This window comes from Sturnira hondurensis, unplaced genomic scaffold (genome assembly GCF_014824575.4).
Source record: "Sturnira hondurensis isolate 20B ecotype Veracruz unplaced genomic scaffold, ASM1482457v3 Scaffold0014953, whole genome shotgun sequence".
In the NCBI taxonomy this organism is placed as follows: Eukaryota; Metazoa; Chordata; class Mammalia; order Chiroptera; family Phyllostomidae; genus Sturnira; species Sturnira hondurensis.
This window is the reverse complement of record NW_028087584.1, coordinates 889,459-909,593: the sequence shown is the minus strand read 5'-3', so window position 1 is coordinate 909,593 and position 20,135 is coordinate 889,459. Positions and strand designations below refer to the sequence as shown.

Below are 20,135 nucleotides of genomic sequence, written 5' to 3'. Positions count from 1 at the left end.
AGAAAAACAATGCCCTGTAGTAGCCAAGAAACATGAATAAATAATGGCAGTAATTTTATAAGTTCACAACATGGTAGCCAAGTAAAAAAAAAAAGAGGGTAACATTAAAAAATAACAAATTTCGGGACTTGTGGCCAATGTGGAGGCATAGGTAGATGCACTATGCCTCCTCACACAACCAAAAGAACAATGATAAATTTAAAAACAAAAACAACCAAAGCCCTGGCTGTTGTAGCTCAGTGGATTGAGCCTGGGCCTGTGAACCAGACGATCGTGGTTCGATTCCCAGTCAGGGCACATGCTTGGGTTGCAGGTCAGTTTCCGGCAGGGGCCAGTTCCCTGCAGGGGATGCACGAGAAGCAACCATACATTGATGTTTCCTTCCTCTCTCCTTCCCTTCCCCTCTAAAGATAAATAAATAAAATATTGAAAATAAAAAAAATTAAATTAAATTAAATTAAATTAAAAAAAATTAAAAAACAACCAGAACTGCTAGAAAATCAAACTGTGTGGAAGTCCAACAACCAAGGAGTTAAAGAAGAAACATTCAGGGCCCTGGATGGTGTAGCTCAGTGGATTGAGCATGGGCCTGTGAACCAGAGTCTCGCGGTTCAATTCCCAGTCAGGGCACATGCCTGGGTTGCAGGCCAGTTCCCAGCAGGGACACATGAGAGGCAACCATACATTAATATTTCTCTCCCTCTCTCCTTTCCTTCCCCTCTACAAATAAATAAATAAAATCTTTTTTAAAAAAGAAAGAAACATTCATCCAGACCAGTAGGATGGGCAGAGACAGACAGTCAGACTGGGAGACTAGGTGAGGCATCAGAAGGCACAGCAGATGGCCCCACATTTGCATGCAGATAAACCGGGAGGAACAAATTGGGGGGGGGCGAGACAGACCCACAACCCATGGCCCCAGCACAGGGAAATAAAGCCTTAAAACCTCTGACTGTAAAAACCTGTGGGGGTTGCAGCAGCAGGAGAAACTCCCAACCTCACAGGAGAGTCTGTTGGAGAGACCCACAGAGTTCTAGAATGTAAACAGACCCACCCACCCACCCAGGAATCAGCACCAGAAGGGCCCAGTCTGACTGTGGGTAACCAGGGAAGTGACTGAAAACCAGCAGAGAAAAGAGCAAGAGGCATTGTTCTCTCTCATACCGCACCCCCCCCCCAGACAGTGCCACAGCACAGGGACAAGGGTTGCCCTGCCATAGCAAATACCTAAGGCTCCACCCCTTACTACTTAACAGTCACACAGAGACAAAAAATTTGGCCCAAATGAAAGAATAAATAAAAAGTTCAGAAAAAATACAACTCAATGACAAAGAGATAGCCAACATATCAGATGCACAGTTCAAAATACAGGTAATCAGAATGCTCACAGAATTGTTGAATATGGTTGCAAATTAGAGGAAAAACTGAAGGCTGTGAAAAGTGAAATAAAGGAAAATATACAGGGAACCAAAGGGAAAGGGAAGGAAACTGGGACTCAAATCAATGGTCTGGAGCAAAAGAAAGAAAGAAACATTCAACCAGAGCAGGAGAAGAAACAAGAATTCAAAAAAATGAGGAAAGGCTTAGGAACTTCTGGGACATGTTTAAACATTCCAACATCCAAAGCATGGGGGTGCCAGAAGGAAAAGAGGAAGAGCAAGAAAGTGAAACTTATTTGAACAAATAATGAAGGAGACCTTCCCTAGTCTAGCAAAGAAAATAGACTTTCATGAAGTCCAAGAAGCTCAGAGAGTCCCAAAGAAGTCAGACCCAAAGAGGCACACACCAAGATATATCATGATTACATTACCCAAGATGAAAGATGAGAAGAGAATCTTAAAGGCAGCAAGAGGAAAGCAGACAATTACCTACAAAGGAGTTCCCTAAGACTATCAGCTGATTTCTCAAAAGAAACCTTACAGACGAGAAAGGGATGGAAAGAAGTATTTGAAGCCGTGAAAGGCAGGGACCTATATCCAAGATTATCCATCAAAGCTATAATTTAGAATAGAAGGGCAGATAAAATGCTTCCCAGATAAGGTCAAGTTAAAGGAGTTCATCATCACCCAGTCCTTATTACATGAAATGTAAAAGGGACTTATCTAAGAAAAAGAGGTTCAAAAATATGAACAGTAAAATGTCAACAAACTCCCAGCTATTAACAACTGAACCTAAAAAAAAAACAATAACAAAAACAAACTCAGCAAACAACTAGAACAGGAACAGAGTCACAGAAATGGAGATTACATGGAGGGTTATCAGTGGGAAAGTGGGAAGGGAGAGAGGGGGGAAAGGTACAGAGAATAAGTAGCATGGTAGGAACTTAGAGAATGGTAGGTAGAAGATAGTCAGGGGAGGTTAAGAATAGAATAGGAAATGTAGAAGCCAGAGAACTTATACGTACAACTCATGGATATGAACTAAAGGTGGGGGAGTAGGGATGGGAGGGTGTGTGCAGGGCAGAGGGGAATAAAGGGGGGAGGTAAATGGGACAACCATAATAACATAATAAAATACATTTAAAAATAAAAATAAAAATAAATTTTATCTATTCCAAGTATGGCATCAGTATTAAAACCTCTCTAATCAATGGTATTTGCTGACTTTTAAACTAATCTTTATCAGCTACATGATAATAAGGGGTTCATTGTGTATTTACATGATTTACATTATTTTCTATGGGAATATTTTACAGCCAGGAGTCCAATATTCACTCATCTGGTTACAAGCTTGAGAGGACTGTGGACACTTCGTGCCTTTGGACGTCAGCCTTACTTTGAAACACTGTTCCACAAAGCTCTGAATTTACATACTGCCAACTGGTTCTTGTATCTATCAACACTGCGCTGGTTCCAAATGAGAATAGAAATGATTTTTGTCATCTTCTTCATTGCCGTTACTTTCATTTCCATTTTCACAACAGGTACTACGAATATTTAATTGAAAGTTTTGTCAACCAAAAAATGCTACATTCTTTAGGTTAAAATTTTTCAATATCTTTAAGTCAATTTTGGGAGGTATTTGTTAATCAAAACATTTGTTAGTTTATTTTTTAACAAATTATTTTCTTGAATTTCTATTGTTTATTATTGAATAAATGATGTTTTGAATTAGAACTGTCTATAGCATTATCCCTACTTCACAGTTTAAAAAACTGAGACAAAAATAACAAATCTGTGATTGGAAAAAATCTCTTTAATAAAAACTCTGCAAATAGGGGAAAAATTTCCATATTCACAAACACACATATACAAAATCTTCATCCCAAGTAAGTTTTGTTCTTTTAACCACCAGATGGTAAAATTTGTTGTTCTAATGAGAATATTGCATGACAAAAATGGTCACAATTGTGCAATGTTAGATAAAAGTACCGTATTTCTCAAATACAGATGTGCTGAATTTTTCATTATAAGTAAAATAAAAATTTATATAGACAAGTGAGTTTTTCTAATTTAAGATGTTTATACTGAACTAACAAGCAAAACAGATTCATACATAGATGGAGAGCAAATAGTAGGCGTGGGAGGGTAAGGGGTGGAGGGATTGAAAAAAAGGAAAAAGGACTCCTGGACATGAACAACAGTGTGGTGATTACTGTGGGGTGGTGGGTATAACAGAACTAAATGGTAATGGAAACAATACAGTAAAGATTAATTACATTAAAGAAGAGATAAATTAAAATAAATACAATTTCCACCAATAAAAGAAGTTGAATTATTGAGTTATGTATAGTATTGATATATATATATATATATATATATATATATATATATATATATATGCAATAGACAAAGGCTCAGAGTAAATGCCAAATGCCAAAGGGTTGTTTGGTTATAAGACTAAAATCCTGCTCAAATAAAAACAAGGCACCTATTGGAGAATTACAGGAGTGCCTCATGGAACACCAAGGCAGGAGGCACAGGAAATGAAATGTAGAGTCAGACTTGGCTCTTCTTGAGGCCAAATGCTGGCCTCTGTCCCTTGCTTTCTGCAGCTGCTTCATTAATTTTTCTTTTTGAAGACTGTTTTCTGGTGTACCAGGGATATGCCACAGTAACTTTATGTGGCATCTTCATTCAAACCCATGAATTAACAACAGAATTCCCGCATCAATTTACAACATACTGGGGAGAACAGATAATAGGCCCAGTCCATGTGGTTACTGTGAGGGTGGCAGGTTTCCCGCCTTCATTGTTCTCGTATGGGGCAGTGGGAAAGGACTCCATGAAAGGAATTGAAGTGGGCAGGCAAGTGAACCCTTAGCAGCACAGTAATTTTGGACAACATTTTAAAAGTTAAAGTTTTTTTAGGTTCATAACTTTAAGTTTTTCCCTTAAGTTTTTTGAAACAGGATCAAAGATAGCTAAATTATGTGAATAAAGATTTGTTAATAACTAATTCAAAAATATGTCAGATCCTTAATGTAATGATTAAGGATCTAATTGAGGCCCAATTTACCCAGAATTGGGTAAAGCATTTAATAGTCAGTGTAGTTTAGCACCTATCAATCAAATCCAGTGCCCCGCCAGAGTGAATGTTGGCCTTGCAGCTAATCAAACTTGCCTGTACTGGTCTTCAGCTGCATTAACTTGTACACGTTATATAACTTCTCCAAGGCCCTCATTTTCCTCATGTGTAAATATATATAATATTAGTACCTATCCCATAGGTTTGTTGTGAGAATTAAGTGTAATAATTTGTGATAACACTTTACAATGTTGCCTGGTACATAAATCTTATATTGCTATTAAATTTTAGCTTACTCTCATCTTAATCTTCAGAATAAATAATATATTGGGATCATGCATAAATCTTACCTATTTAGAATAAATTATTTAGTACTAAAAGTACATACCTGCTGTCCATGCTTTGTCATCTCTTAGAGGAATTGTGGAAGGAAAAAATTTAATTAATAATTATAAGCACTGGCCTGCAAACCAAAGGGCCACCAGTTTTATTCCTGGTCATGGCACATGCCTGGGTTGCAGGACAGGTCCCCAGTGTGGGACGTGCAAGAAGCAACCACACATTGATGTTTCTCTCCCTCTCTTTCTCCTACCTTTTCCCTCTGTCTAAAAATAAATAAATAAAATCTCAGAAAAATAATTATAGGATGAATTATTCTACTTTTAGAACCCTATGATGATTTTATCATGCAAATAGATACAAAGACTGACTCTCATTTGAGATTTTATAACTAAACTTATAATAATTTAAGAACATTTATATTAGAAAAATTTTATGGCCATAAATACTGAATATTAATGATTTTAATGAGTGGTTCTCTCCAGCCCTAAAAGTCTATTTACTCTTAATTAAACACTTAAGTTTTGTTCATCCCAGATGAACTAGTTTGTTTTTTGTGTATTTTTTCACATACATGTCAGTCTTCCCTTTCCAAATGGCAGACCCATGAGTTTTGACTTCCCAGCGAAACTTTAAGTCCAGTTTCCTTCTCAGCAGCATCAGACTTCTTTGTAGAGGAATTCCTCAGGACACAGGGCTTTTTTTCCCATTATCCATTGTAGTTTTTGAAGGTATTATTATTTACAGAGTAATAGTAGAAGAGTTAAATATGATATCTACCCAACATCAACAGCCCCTTCAATATCTGAACCATTTAAAAAGGGCAGTTCTTTCCTAATATTCTATCACTCTTTGATTTAAAACATTGATTAAATACTTGCTATATGCAGGACATTATTACTAGTGGTAGCTCCTGAGTGAACTGAGATGAAAGATGATTAAAACTGGTACAAAATTGCAGTGTAACTTAAAACATCATATGTCATGAGAGAGGTATAAATAAAGGGGTTCAAGAGAAAAATAACAAAGTTTGTTTATATCTTCTCTCCAGTTATAGGTGAAGGAGAAGGAAGAGTAGGTATTATTCTAACGTTGGCCATGAATATCATGAGTACTTTGCAGTGGGCTATGAACTCCAGCATAGATGTGGATAGTTTGGTAAGTAATTATTTTTTTTAGAAATTTTTATGAAACATTTCAGGCACATCAAAAATATAAGTTATAACATAAAGACAACTAGGTACCAACCCTCAACTGTATACAACATTACACATAAAATGAAGGCTATTGTGTATCTCTTATTAAGCCCATAGCTCTTATTTCCTCCACATAGATAATCACAATCAAGATTTAGTGCTACAGTGAGCATTCTTAACAATCTCCTCAGCCAGGGTTTTTGTAGGACAGATACCTATGAGTGGTATTGCTAGGTCATAGAATTACTCTATAGTTAACTTTACTAGTTGATGCCAGATTATCCTCAAATCTGTTGTACCATTTATATTCTTATCAATAAACTATAATGATTCTCATTGGCCCATACCTATGATATGCAACACTTGATATTGTCAGACTTTTTAATTTTGGTGATCTGATGAATGTGAAGTTATTACTAAGGAGATAGAGCAGCTTAATACACATTTATTGGCTATTTGAGTTTTCTCTTTTGTTAATTGCTTATTCATATTGATTGATTATTTTTCAAATAGACTGTTTTTTTTCCTGATTGATTTGTAGGAGTGTGTGATTTCTGAATTGATTGCCAGCTTTATACATTTCAAATACATTCAGTCCCCCAGTCAATGGCTTGGTTTTTAGTGTCTTTTGATGAAAAGAAGATTTAAAGTTAAATGAAGCTAAATTAATGTCTTTTATGTTTTGTGCATTTGGTATTGAGTTTAAGAAATTCTTACCTATTTTAGGTTTGCAAATTTATCAGCATTATATTTTTTATAATATTATTTTCTAATTACTAAATTTTCTGTAGTCTTAAGTCATGCCTCCTTCCTCATACTTAAAGTATTTATCATTGCCGTCTTTCTTTTTGTTTGAGCATTATTGCCACACATTTGTATACTTGATTGGTGTATATGAAGACTGTATTTGAGCTTTGTTTTTTCTCATGTCCTGTTTCCTTAGAATGCAGAGCCTGCAGGGAGGTATGAGCGAGCACTGTGTCAGTGACACAAATCTTGTGGCAGCAAGAAAAAGAGATAAAGGAAGCAAGGCAGATTTTTAAGTTTTAATTAAAAAACAAATACATAGTTTTTAATCAGACTGTGCAGTTTGTCTGGATAGCTTAATCATCAACTTTTATTAGTTTATCTGTAGTACTGTTTTTAAAATGAGTCATCCATTACTGCACTGGTGAAGGGTCTAGGAACTCATGTTGAAAATGACTTTTATTGCAGTCCAGAGTCCTTTTTCTCATTCTCTGAGACAGTTCGCTTGTTCTCAAACCACAGACGTTCATTCAGCTGTGACATTTGTATAACTGATTCCTATCAGAACAAATATCATTATAAAAATATCTCTATTTCAGTGTCTTTGGTTATATTTTGCTTGCTTGTTTGTTTTGTTGTTTAGCTTCCTGTTAAAGGTGAGATCATATGGTATTTGTCCTTCAACACCTGGCTTATTTCACTCAGCATAATGCTAGTGACCAGAGGGGAGAAGGGAGGGAATTTCAGGGGAAATAGGGGAAGGATTTAGAGGAATATATATAAAGGATACATGGACAACAACTGAGAGGGGTGGAAATGGGAGGGAGGGGGGGAGCACGGTGGGGTGGGATGGGATGGGAGTAATAGACAGAAAACTGTACTTGAAAAATAATTAAATAAATTAAATTAAAAATAAATAAAATAAAAGCTAAAAAAATCTCTAGGAAAAAACCCAAACCTTTTAATGACCTCTTTTTTCCTATATGTCTAATATTTTATTTTAACCAAAGCATTTTAATAACTCATTGAAATGTAATTTAACCTTAACATGATTTATAGTAGGGTTTATCTCCTTTTCTTTAACATTATGTTTTTTCAGTTTGAACAGTTCTTTTTAGCTACTCATTCATCTCCTCACTTAGCTCTTATGCTTTTGGAGTTGGGTCTCATAAATGTTCATTCTTTTATTTTTTCTTCTTTGTTTTCTTTTCTTTTCTTTTAATCCTCACCTAAGTATATGTTTATTGATTTTAAAGAGAGAGGGAGACAGCAAGACAGACAGACAGAGAGACAGACATTGATGTGAGAGAGGTATCAATTCATGGCCTCCCATATGCGCCCCACCTGGGGATCAAACCTGGGTACGTTCCCTGACCAGGAATGGAACTCGTGACCTTTTGGTGTATGGGACAATGCTCCAACCACCTGAGCCACCCAGCCAGGGCTTTAAAATATTTCTGTTGGGATATAGCAGGAGAATAGTACTTGCATTCATTTAATTCTTTGTTCCAACTTTCTGCAACTTTGACTTTACTGTTAAAATTCCTCGTATGTTACCTTTTTATCCAAACAATCTCTTCAACTCTATTTTCACAATTCTTTTCTCTTTGTTATATTGTTTTGGTTTACATAACAGCCTTTATACACTGATGTCAAAACCTTCGTTGTTGCCCTGGCTGGCGTAGCTCAGTGGATTGAGCGCGGGCCTGCGAACCAGACGATTGCAGTTCGATTCCCAGTCAGGGCACATGCCTGGGTTGCAGGCCAGTTCCCGGCAGGGGCCAGTTCCCAGCAGGGGATGCAGGAAAAGCAACCATACATTGATGTTTCTCTTTCTCTCTCCTTTCCTTCCCCTCTAAAGATAAATAAAATAATTAAAAAACAAACAACAACAACAAAAAAAAACCTTCGTTGTTGCAATTCCATTCTGCATGTCTAATCTCCATTAAAGTTTCTTTAACGTACTTTTACTTCTTCGTTTTTCACATGGGCATCCAGGGCTTTTGTGCCCTTGCTTTGACATTGTGTCTTTCATCTCCTGGTATAAAAGGATCCTTGCAAAGAATTATTATGTTATAATACGGTCTATAAAAAGGGTCGGTATTTGCATCTGATCTCATCTTAAAAAGTTATGTTCTTTTGGTTGAATATCAAAGTGATTGTGTTAGTTTTTATTTCCCTGCCAAATAACAGAAGTGGTCTTTCCTGGGCCTTTGTAGGATTTATTTAAATATTAATTCCATTCATACTGCTTTCACCCATGTAATTGCTAAACTTATACAGTAATTTTTTTTATTTTCACATGGCATATGTTAAGGGAAAATAGCTATGCCCTCGAGTTTCATATTTGAGTGATCTTAACAATAAAGGTCCTTGTGAACTGTGAAGTAATAACTCAATATGTTCTCATTCTATTTTACTGATTTCTTAACTGAATTTAGATCTAAGTTTAAAATACAGTAAACAGAGTGCTTTGTTTGACATACAATTTTAGTTTTTCAGTGCTGGACTATTGAGAAGAAATTCTTTAGGTGTGGAAAGACTATTTCATTGTCTTATTTAAGATGGACACAGAGTCAAACAAACATCAACAGAACTATGAAGTTATAAAAATTGCAATATGACTTTTTTTTACAGCTCATCCATTGCTTATACTCAGATGCCTACCAGGGGCCTAGCTTTCATTACCTTTCAACCAGTAAAAGTAATATTTGGATGATAATACTTCCTCACCATTACTTCTAGTCACTTCATATTTATGACTGACTACACACCTCAAATATTGGCACTGAAAACTGGCCAACAAGCCTTTTATTATATTTTCCCAATTATTATTTTTTCTTTTTATTGTTATTTTCTTTTTTATTGAATTTATTTTTTTGTTTTTATTGAATTTATTGGAGTAACATTGGTTAATACTATCATATGGGCCTTGGCTGGTGTGGCTCAGTGGATTGAGTGCTGGCATGCAAACCAAAGGGTTGTTGATTCAATTCCTGGTCAGGGCATATGCCTGGGTTGAGGCCAAGTCTCCAGTAGTGGGTGTACAAGAGGCTACCACACATGAATATTTCTCTCTCTCTCTTTCTCTCTTCCTTCTCCCTTCTCTAAAAATAAATAAATCTTTAAAAAATAATATTATATAAAATTCAGGTGTACAATTCATACAATACATCATCTGTATTGTATGTTCATCACCCATAGTCAAGTCTCCTTCCATTACCATTTATCCCCACTATACCATCCTCTACCTACCTTACCCGACTTTCCCTCTTGTAATCACCATAGTGTTGTCAGTGTCTAGGAGGGATTTTGTTGTTTTTTTTTATTTGGGTTTTTTTTTTTTTTTTGCTTAATCTCTTCACCATTTTGAACCAAGCCCACAACCCCATGCTCTCTGAGAGCTGTTACTCTGTTCTTTATAAGTCTGTTTCTATTTTGTTAGTTTATTTTGTTTTTAGATTCCACATATGAGTGAAATGATATGGTGTTTATCCTTCCCTAACTGGTTTATTTCACTTAGCATAATACTTACTCTTCAGGTACACATCTATGCTGTCCCAAAATATAAGATTTATTTTTTGAAATAAAATAGTATTCCATTATGTAACTGTACTATGGCTTTTTAAAATCTTCACCTGAGGTCATTTTTTATTGCTTTTTAAAGGGAGAAAGGAAGAGAGAGTGAAAAACACACTTGTGAGAGAGAAACATTGTACCACTGCCTCCAATAGACACCCAGACTAGGGATTGAACCTGCAACCCTTTGGTTATGGGATGACACTCCAACTAACTGAGCCACACCAGCCAGTGCTGTACCACAGCGTTTTTTATCCACTTATACTGATGGGCACTTGGGCTGCTTCCAAATCTTGTCTATTGTGAATAACAGTACTATAAACATAGAAGCCCATATATTCCTTTAAATTAATGTCTTGGGATTCTTTGGATATATTCCCAGGAGTGCAATCGCTGGGTCATAAGGTGGTTCCATTTTTAACTTTTTGAGCTAACTCCATACAGCTTTCCACAGTGGCATCATCAATCTGCATTCCCACCAACAGTGCACAAGGTTGCCCTTTTCTCCATGTCCTCACCAACACTTACTGTTTATTGATTTTTAATATCTCATTGTGGTTTTAATTTGCATTTCTCTGATGATTAGTGATGTTGAGCATCATTTTATATATCTGTTGAATGGAGGTAATGGAAACCCTGTGAGGGAGGTTGCCACTCAGGCTTCCAGAAGGATGGAGAATAATGCCTCCTCCAGCTAACCACACAACTCAGTCTGTCCCAGATTTTGCTCCAACCTTGGCAGGACAGAACCACTGAAAGTCTGGTGAGTTGGGCTTCTCGACCTTGGAAGGTGGGTCTGCCAGAGACCTACATGGTGGTTCTGTCAGATCTCCTATGAGGGAGAAGTGCTGGTTCAGGCTCAGAGGAAAGTCAGGTTCACAGAAAGAGGAATATCCCCATCCCAAATCTACACAATTCAGTCACTGACACTCACTTGCTTCTGACCAGACCTCTACATCCTGGCCAATGCAAATTAGTCCTCAGCAGAACGTAAATCTGCAGGATAGGGAAAGAGGGATTCCAGCAAGTGGAGCTATTGCTTTCCCCCAGTCTGATGTTGTATGGAGGGGGCTGCTCCACCCAAGAAAGATAGTATCTGTGCTGTGTGAGAGGGACTCAGCACAAGGATCCTGGCAGCTGTTCCTTCAGATTTCTACCCAGAGCCCAAAACCCCATATTCTCCTCATGTGACTCTCTCCTGCCCTGTCCTCCCCTGTCAAATCCCTGGGTGAGTAGCTGCATAAAATTCATGTGTCTTGGCCCATTAAAAGGGTGCTTGTGTCTCTAGCAGACTCCTGCATTACCATGGTGGGAAGAATTTCCACTGATATTCATAGCCAGATATTATGTGGGTACCTCTTCCTGGGTCTGGTACTCTGGGCTGGTGAGCGTGGCTTGGGATTGAGACCCCACACTTCTTAATGGGAACCTCTACAGTTGAGATATCCTTCCAGGACTTCAGCTGCCTCTTGAGGGAATGTGGCCAGCCATTTTCTTGTTTCTGTTCTTCCTACAAGGCTTGATGTGACTTCTTGTGTGAATCCTTTGTGGTAAGACTTCTCTTCAGTTAGTCTTCATGTGGTTATTTAGGATGATTGTTGTATAATTTGTTGTAATTCCAGTTTGGTCCTGGGAGGAGGTGAATGTAGCTTCCACCTATTCCACCACCATTTTGGATCTCCCTAAATACACTTTATTTTACCCCTTAAGGTAGTTTTTTCCACCTTCTTGCTTCTTCTCAAGTGGTCTAAGAACTGCAATTCTTGCACTCTCAGTTACATATTTCATAGAAAAAAAGATGCAACTAGAAAGAATTTTATTATTTCTCTTCATCAGTTGCATCACCCTACTGCATGTCTACTCATGTGCTCCACCTTCCCTCTGTGTCTTTGCTCTTATATAAAGGCCAGTAATATGCAATTAACCCTTCTCTGTGGGATCTTTATCCCCAGCATAAAGCTACCTTTCCTTGATCTCTAGCTTGTATCCCATTTCCCTGACGTATTTACAACCAAACTTCTTTTCTTTTTTAGAACTTATTTTTAGATTTTATTTATTTATTTTCTAGAGAGAGAAGAAGGGCGGGAGAAAGAGGGGGAGAGAAACATCAGTGTGTGAGAGAAAGTTGCTTCTTACATGCTCCCAGTGTGGGACTTGGCCTGTAACCCAGGCATGTGCCCTGACTGGGAATCAAACTGGTAACCTTTAGGTTCACAGGCCTGTGCTCAATCCACTCCGTCATACCAGCCAGGGCTACAGCCAAACTTGAATCTTTTCAAGTGCCTGTCTCCATTTCTTCCTCTCCATTCTTTCTACAACCTACTTCATTTTACCTCTATCTCCCCCATGACTCATGACTAATATCTTGCTAGAGCCAATGCCCTTGTCTCCCTTAATCTCTCACAAGTATTTATGCCATGGAAAAATTCTTCTTCTTGTGATAATTTCTTCTTCCACATCAGTTTCTTGTTATTCTTCTGGTTCTACCTTACTCCTCTTTCTTGGCCCCTGGTCTTTTTCTCAGACCTCTAAATTTCAGCTATCTTCCACCCCTCTTCCATCTACACTCTCTGTAGCTGTTATCTAACTCCATACTTCAAAGCCCATGTCTTAATGAATTACACATTGATATCTGTAGTTTAGATCACTCCCCTGGTCTCTAAACATATATCCAACTGCCAACTTGACACCTCCATGTGTTCATAAAACATGGTGATAGAATATCTCTCAGTTGACTTAATATTTTAGGCCATAAATTCTTTAAAGAGACTGTCCACAGTCTCTTTAAAATGAGCATGGGATATCAACAGCCCATTTAAAAGGAACCAAGTATCTAATTTACTTATCAGTTTGTCTATCTTTAGCAAATTGGAAAAAAATTGTGGTTACCTTATGAACAATATACAGGAGGTTCTCGAGTAACATTTCATTCATCGTCATTTTGTTATAACATTGATGAGGTGCTGTAGGAAACTACATTTATATTAATAAATGTATAACCATCATTTATATTAATTAGCCTATAGTAAAATTGGTTATATTATATGTCATTTTACTTAAAGTCACTATTGACGATGTTAGGTGAGGACTTATTGTTGTATAATAGGTTGTAAACCACCCTGAAATTTAAAAGTGTAGTAAATTTTTCAGTCCAGTTTAATAATTGCCACTATAAAGCCTCATGTTAGGGGATTGCCAGTTACTCAATTGATAACACGTGTTTTAAAAACTGTTATTTCTAATTCTTTCTGTTCATTTCAGTTGCATATCTCATACCAATCTGTAGATGGGATAAAAAAGTATTAATTCATTTTAACTCCTTATATGAAATATATAGATTATAATTGTTATCACTAAAACTATTATCTTAAATTTGTTGCATTCTTAGTTAACAAACTACATACTGATTTATTTTCTATAGATTCACAAAGTGCCTGCTGTTTTTAGTACCATGAAGCTTTCTGTCTGCTATTCTTAGCTACATAGCTGTTATGTGTCTTAAATAGGCAATGGATACCCATCTGCCTCCATGAATGAATGGATGGAAAATAAATACATACATACATACATACATACATACATACATACATACATAAAAGCTAAGAGTGCAAAGGTGATGTTTCAGACTTAGCAGTATTGAGCCATCTGATGTCTGATAACTTGCCCACACTGATAGTCTCATTGTTTGAATAAGACAATTGACAATTTACCTATATGTCTTTTCAGTTCTGTCTGTTATATAGGGAGCACAGCTAAATGATCTGAGCAGGTGACTTTTATACTGCTTCCTTAATTCTATAACATCAACAGATAAACCATTCCTGTTTTATTGAGTGTTTCTTATAACATAAGAGGAAGGAAGCCATCAGATGAGCAGGGAAGATTGTGCATCTATAGGGCTCGAACTTAGATTCCAGGTAATGGAGCTTCAGAAAGTTCTTGCAAGATTGATGGAATATGAAATGCATTTTCTCTCAATAGAAACTTCCTCTGTTTCTCCTTTGTCCTTTTATTGCCCATGTTTATTTTGGGTTCCAGTAAAGATCAAGTGACTGTACAATGACCAAGTAACCTGCTGTAAAAAGAAAAGGGAAAGCTGGCTTTTCTTCATTGCTCCTGATGTCTAGTTCTTTTGTATTAAAAATAGTTTGTATTTATAATAATCTGATTGTAGGGTTCATTACTCTTTTATTTTTTTCCCTACTTTTAAAGGCCTCTTTTTGTTTGTTTATTGTTTTTATTGTATTTTTCCATTACCATTATACACCCCCCTTATACACACCTCCCCACCACAATCACCACCCTGTTGTCCATGTCCATGAGTACTTTTTCCCTTTTGTTCGATCCCTCCACCTCCTCCTCCCCACAAGAGCTGTCTGCCTGCTGTAGTCTGTCACTACTTTGCTTGTTAGTCCGGTTTGTTCATTAGATTCTACATATGAGTCAAATCATTTGGTATTTGTCTCTCTCTGACTGGCTTATTTCATTTAGCACACTATTCTCCAGATCAATCCATGCTGTCAAAAGGGTAAAATATTTTTTTTCACCCAAAGATTTCCATTGCATAAGTGTCTCATAGCTGTTTTATCCACTCATCTACCAATGGACACTTGGGCTGCTTCCATATCTGGTTATTGTAAATAATGTTGCAGTGAACATAGAGGTGCTTAATTGTTTCAAATTAGTGTTATAGGTCTGTTGCATAAATTCCAAGAAGTGGGACCACTGGGCCAAATGGCTGTTACATTTTTTTAATTAATGAGGTATCTCCACACTGCTTTCCATGTAGTTGCACCAATCAGCATTACCAATAACAGTGCAAAAATGTTTCCTATTATCTGCATCCTCGCCAACACTTTTTTGTTGATTTATTGATGTTAGACATTGTGACTGGTGTGAGGTGATAATCTCATTGTGTCTTTAGTTTGCATTTCTCTGATGCTAAGTGGTGATGAGCATTTTCTTGTGTATTAGCCATTTGTGTGTCCTATTTGGAGAAGTATCTATTCAGGCCTTTTGCCCAGTTTTTAATTGGATTGTTTTGTTGTTGTTATTGAGTGTTGTAAATTCCTTGCAAAGTTTGGATAGTAAACCCTTATCTGATGTATAGATGAATATGTTCTGTCATTCAGTGGGTTGTCTTTTTATTTTGTTGATGGTTCCTTTGCTGTACAAAGCCTTTTTAGTTTGACCTAGTCCCATTTGTGTATTTTTCTTTTGTTTCTCCTGTCTGAGGAGATATATCAGAAAAAAATATTGCTATTAGCAATATCTGAGATTTTACTGCTTATATTTTCTTCTGAGATTTTTATGGTTTGGGGTCTATCATTTAAGTCTTAATGACTTTGAATTTATTCTGTGTGTAGCATAAGAATGTGGTCTAGTTTCATTTTTCTGCATATATCTGCCCAATTTTCTCAACACCATTTATTGAATAAAATAACTTTAGCCCATTATATGTGTCCTTGATCCTCTTGCAAATATTAATCGACTATAAAGGTGTGGGTTTAGTTTGCATCACTCTGATGGTTAGTGATGTTGAGCATCCTTTCATGTGTCTTTGGGCCCTCTGTATGGTCTCCTTGGAGAAGTGTCTGTTCAGGTCATTTGTGCATTTGTAATAGGGTTGTTTATCTTCCTGGAGTGGATTAGTGTGAATTCTTTATATATTTTGGAGATAAAACCCTTGTCTGATGTATCATTTGCAAATATATTTTCCCATATAGTTGGTTCCCTTTTCATTTTGCTGATGTTTTCTTTAGCCATGCAGAAGCTTTTTAATTTAATGTAGTCCCATTTGCTTATTCTTTCCTTTATGTCCCTTGCAAAGGAGGATATATTGGTGAAAATATTGCTGCATGGAATATCTGAGATTTTCCTGCCTATGTTCTCCTCTAGGACTTTTATGGTATCACGACCTATACTTAACTCTTTTATGTTTCTTGAGTTTATTTTTGTGTATGGTGTAAGTTGGTGGTCAAGTTTCATTTTTTTGCTGTCCAGATCTCCCAACACCATTTGTTGAAGAGGCTATCTTTACTTCATTTTATGCTTCTGCCTCCTTTGTTGAATATTAATTGACCATATAGACCTGGGTTTATTTCTGGACTGTCTATTCTGTTCCATGATCGATGTGTCTGTTCTTATGCCAGTGCCATACTGTTTTGATTACCATGACCTTATAATATAGTTTGAGGTCAGGTATGGTGATCCCTCCTAATTTGTTCTTCTTTCTAAAAATTGCTGTTTCTATTTGTGGTCATTTGTGGATCCACAATGAGGTACAACTTCCCACTGGTCAGAATGGCCATGATAAATAAATCAACAAACAGCAAGTGCTACAGTGGTTGTGGAAAAAAAGGAACCATAGTACAGTGTTGGTGAGAATGCTTATAATTGGCTTATAATTTTCTTTTTTTTGTGGTATCTTTATCTGGTTTTGGTATTAGTAAAATGCTGGCCTCATAAAATAAACTTAGGAGTCTTTGCTCGTTTTGAATTTTTTGAAATAGTTTGAGAAGGAGAGGTGTCAGCTTTTGATGTTTGGTATAAATCACATGTGAAGCTATCTGGTTTAGGGCTTTTGTTTGTTGGGTGTTTTTTTTATTACTGCTTCAATTTCACTAGGTGTAATCTTTCTATTCAGATTTTCTAATACTTCCTGATTTTGTTTTGGAAAATTGTATATTTCTAAGAATTTATCTATTTCACTCATATTGTCAATTTGTTGGCATATAGTGTTCATAATATTTTCTTATAATCCTTTGTATTTCTGTGGTGTCACTTGTTATTTCTCCTTTCCATTTGTGATTTTATTATTTGGGTCATCTTTCTTTTTTTCTTGATGACTCTGGTTAAAGGTTTGACAGTCTTGTTTATCTTTTAAAAAATTGGCTCTTGGTTTCATTGATCTTTTGTATTATTTTTAAGACTATTTTATTTATTTATGCTCTGATCTTTATTAGTTCTTTGATTCTTACTTTGGGTTTTTTTCCCCAGGTTCTTTAAGTGCAAATTTGGATTATTTACTTGATACGTTCTTATTTCTTGAGTTAAGCCTCTAATGTTTTGAATTTCCCTCTTAGGACTGCTTACCTGTGTCCCACAGATTTTGGGTTGTTGTGTTCTCACTTTCATTTATTTCAAATATCTTTTGATTTCTTTCTTGGTCTTTTTCTTGATCCATTCATTGTTTAATAACATGTTATTTAGCTTCAATGTCTTTGTGTATTTTTTTTTATTTAACTCTTGTTCAAGTACAGTTTTCTTTCTTGTATTCCCAGCCCTGACCCCCCAGTGCTCCCCACCTCCCTCCCATCATATCTATTGATATGATCATGTGGTTTTTGTCTTTGCTTTTGTTTATGTGGTGTATTACATTTACTGATTTATGAATATCGAACCATCCTTGCATCCCTGGGATGAATCCCACTTGTTCGTGGTGTATGAGCTTTTTGATGTATTGTTGGATGCGATTTGCCAATATTTTATTGAGGATTTTAGCATCTATGTTCATCAGTGATATTGGTCTGTAATTTTCTTTCTTTGTTGTGTCTCTATCTGGCTTTGGGATTAGGGTGATGCTGGCTTCATAGAAAGAGTTGGGGAGTTTTCCCTCCTTTTGGATTTTTTGAAATAGTCTGTGAAGAATTGGGGTTAGTTCTTTCTTAAAAGCTTTGTAGAATTCTCCTGTGAAACCATCTGATCCAGGGCTTTTGTGTGATGGGAGTTTTTTTTTATTACTTCTTCAATTTCATCTGCTGTTATTGGCCTGTTCAGGGTTTTCTGCTTCTTTTTCATTGAGTTTTGGAAGATTATATTTTTCTAGAAATTTGTCAATTTCACCTAGGTTTTCAAATTTCTTGGCATACAGTTCTTCATAGTAATTTCTTACAATCTCTTCTATTTCTGTGGTATCAGTTGTAATCTCTCCTCTTTCATTTCTGATTGTATTTATTTGCATCCTCTCTCTTCTTTTCTTAATGAGCCTACTTAAAGGTTTGTCTATTTTCTTATCTTTTCAAAAAACCAACTCCTAGATTCATTGATCCTTAGAATTATGCTTTTAGTCTGTATGTCATTTAGTTCTGCTCTGATCTTGGTTATTTCCTTCCTTCTTCTGAGTATTATGAAGTGACCTTCTGGGTCTCTCTTTATGGCCCTGTTTTTGAAGTCTATTTTGTCTGATATGAGAATTGCTACCCCAGCTTTTTTTTCTTGTCCATTTGCTTGGAAAATTTGTTTCCATCCTTTCACTTTTAGTCTGTGATGGTCTTTTGTCCTCAGATGGGTCTCTGTTAGGCAGCATATGTGTGGGTCATGCTTTCTTAACCATTCAGCTATTCTATGTCTTTTAATTGATGCATTTAATCCATTTACATTTAAGGTTAATATTGACAGGTACTTATTCACTGCCATTTATGTACCTGTGTTCCTCTCCGTCTCTCTCTTTTCGTTCCTTTCCTTAAAGCAGCCCTTTTAGTAATTCTTGTAGAGCTGGTTTGGTGGAAGCATATTCTTTTAGACTTCTTTTGTCTTGGAAGCTCTTTATTTGGCCTTCTATCTTGATTGAGAGCCTTGCTGGGTACAGTAGCCTTGGTTGTAGGCCTCTGTTTCTCATTACTTGGAATATTTCTTGCCATTCTCTTCTTGCTTGGAATGTTTCCATTGAGAAGTCAGTAGCCAGCCTTATTGGGACCCTCTTGTATGTTACTTCCTTTTTCTCCCTTGCTGCCTTTAGGATTTTCTCTTTGTCTTGGAGGTTTGCCATTTTACTGATGATGCGTCTTGCAGTAGGCCTCTTTTGGTTCCACCTGCTTGGGACTCTCTGCGATTCCTGGATCTGTGTGACTTCATCTCTCCTCAACTTAGGAAAATTTTCCGTTATTACTCTTTCAAGTAGGTTTTCTATCCCTTGTTCTTCTTCTTCTCCTTCTGGTATTCCTATTATTCAAATATTATTACATTTCATATTGTCTTGCATTTCTCTTAGACTCTCCTCATTTTTTCTGATTCTCTTTTCCATTACCTGGTCCGTCTGGGAGATTCTTTCCACCCTGTCTTCGAGTTCGGCTTATGCGGTCTTCCGCCTCATCAATCCTACTATTCCTACCTTCTACTGTGTTCTTCGGTTCAGAAATTGTATTCTTCAGTTCCTCTTGGCCTTTGCTGATGGTTTCTATTTCCTTTTTCATGTTGGTATAGTTTGCTGAGAGTTCATTGTAGCTCCCCTGTAGTTTCTGGTAGCTTGTTGTAAGCTCTTTGAATTTCCAGATAACCAGTGCTTTGAATTCAATATCTGATAGTTGACTTGCCTCTATTTCATCTAACATTCTTTCTGAGACTTCCTCCTTTTCTTTCATTTGGGGATTGTTTCTTTGTCTTCCCATTGTTTGTGATGCTCTTCTTGTTGGCCTCAGCTACTTAAATTGATCTGTTCTGGTACCCTGCATTTATGGTGTGAACATCTGTGGTAGGATACCTGTGAAATTCAGCGGTCCAGTCTCCTGTAGGTATCTTGGTGTTCTCCGCTTCCACTACTCCTCTGGTTGGTTTCCTTGTAGTCGAATCTTTTCTTCTGGTCTCACTAGCTGCAGCAGCCTGAGGGGCTATTAGTGTCGCTTTTCACGAGCCTCAGTAAGCTCAACTGGTCTCACCAGTACCCCCCCCCCCCACAAGCTCCAGACTGGCGCTGCTCTCCTGCACCCTACTGCGAGTAGAGTTTCTCCCTGGCTTTCCAGCCCTGGTCTGGTGTGAGGGCGTCACCTCCCACCCGGGCTTTCCTGCTCTCGTAGGCTTGGGTGCGGA

General features: G+C 36.9%; 1 protein-coding gene across 1 annotated transcript in view; it reads left to right on the top strand.

The window, feature by feature from the left end:
* CFTR (CF transmembrane conductance regulator) overlaps positions 1-20,135 on the top strand; it is a 214,666-nt gene that overhangs the window by 133,754 nt on the left and 60,777 nt on the right. Inside the window, exons 20-21 of the mRNA XM_037064209.1 lie at positions 2,696-2,923; positions 5,858-5,964. Of these exons, the coding sequence (XP_036920104.1) occupies positions 2,696-2,923; positions 5,858-5,964 (335 nt within the window). The remainder of the gene's footprint in view (positions 1-2,695; positions 2,924-5,857; positions 5,965-20,135) is intronic.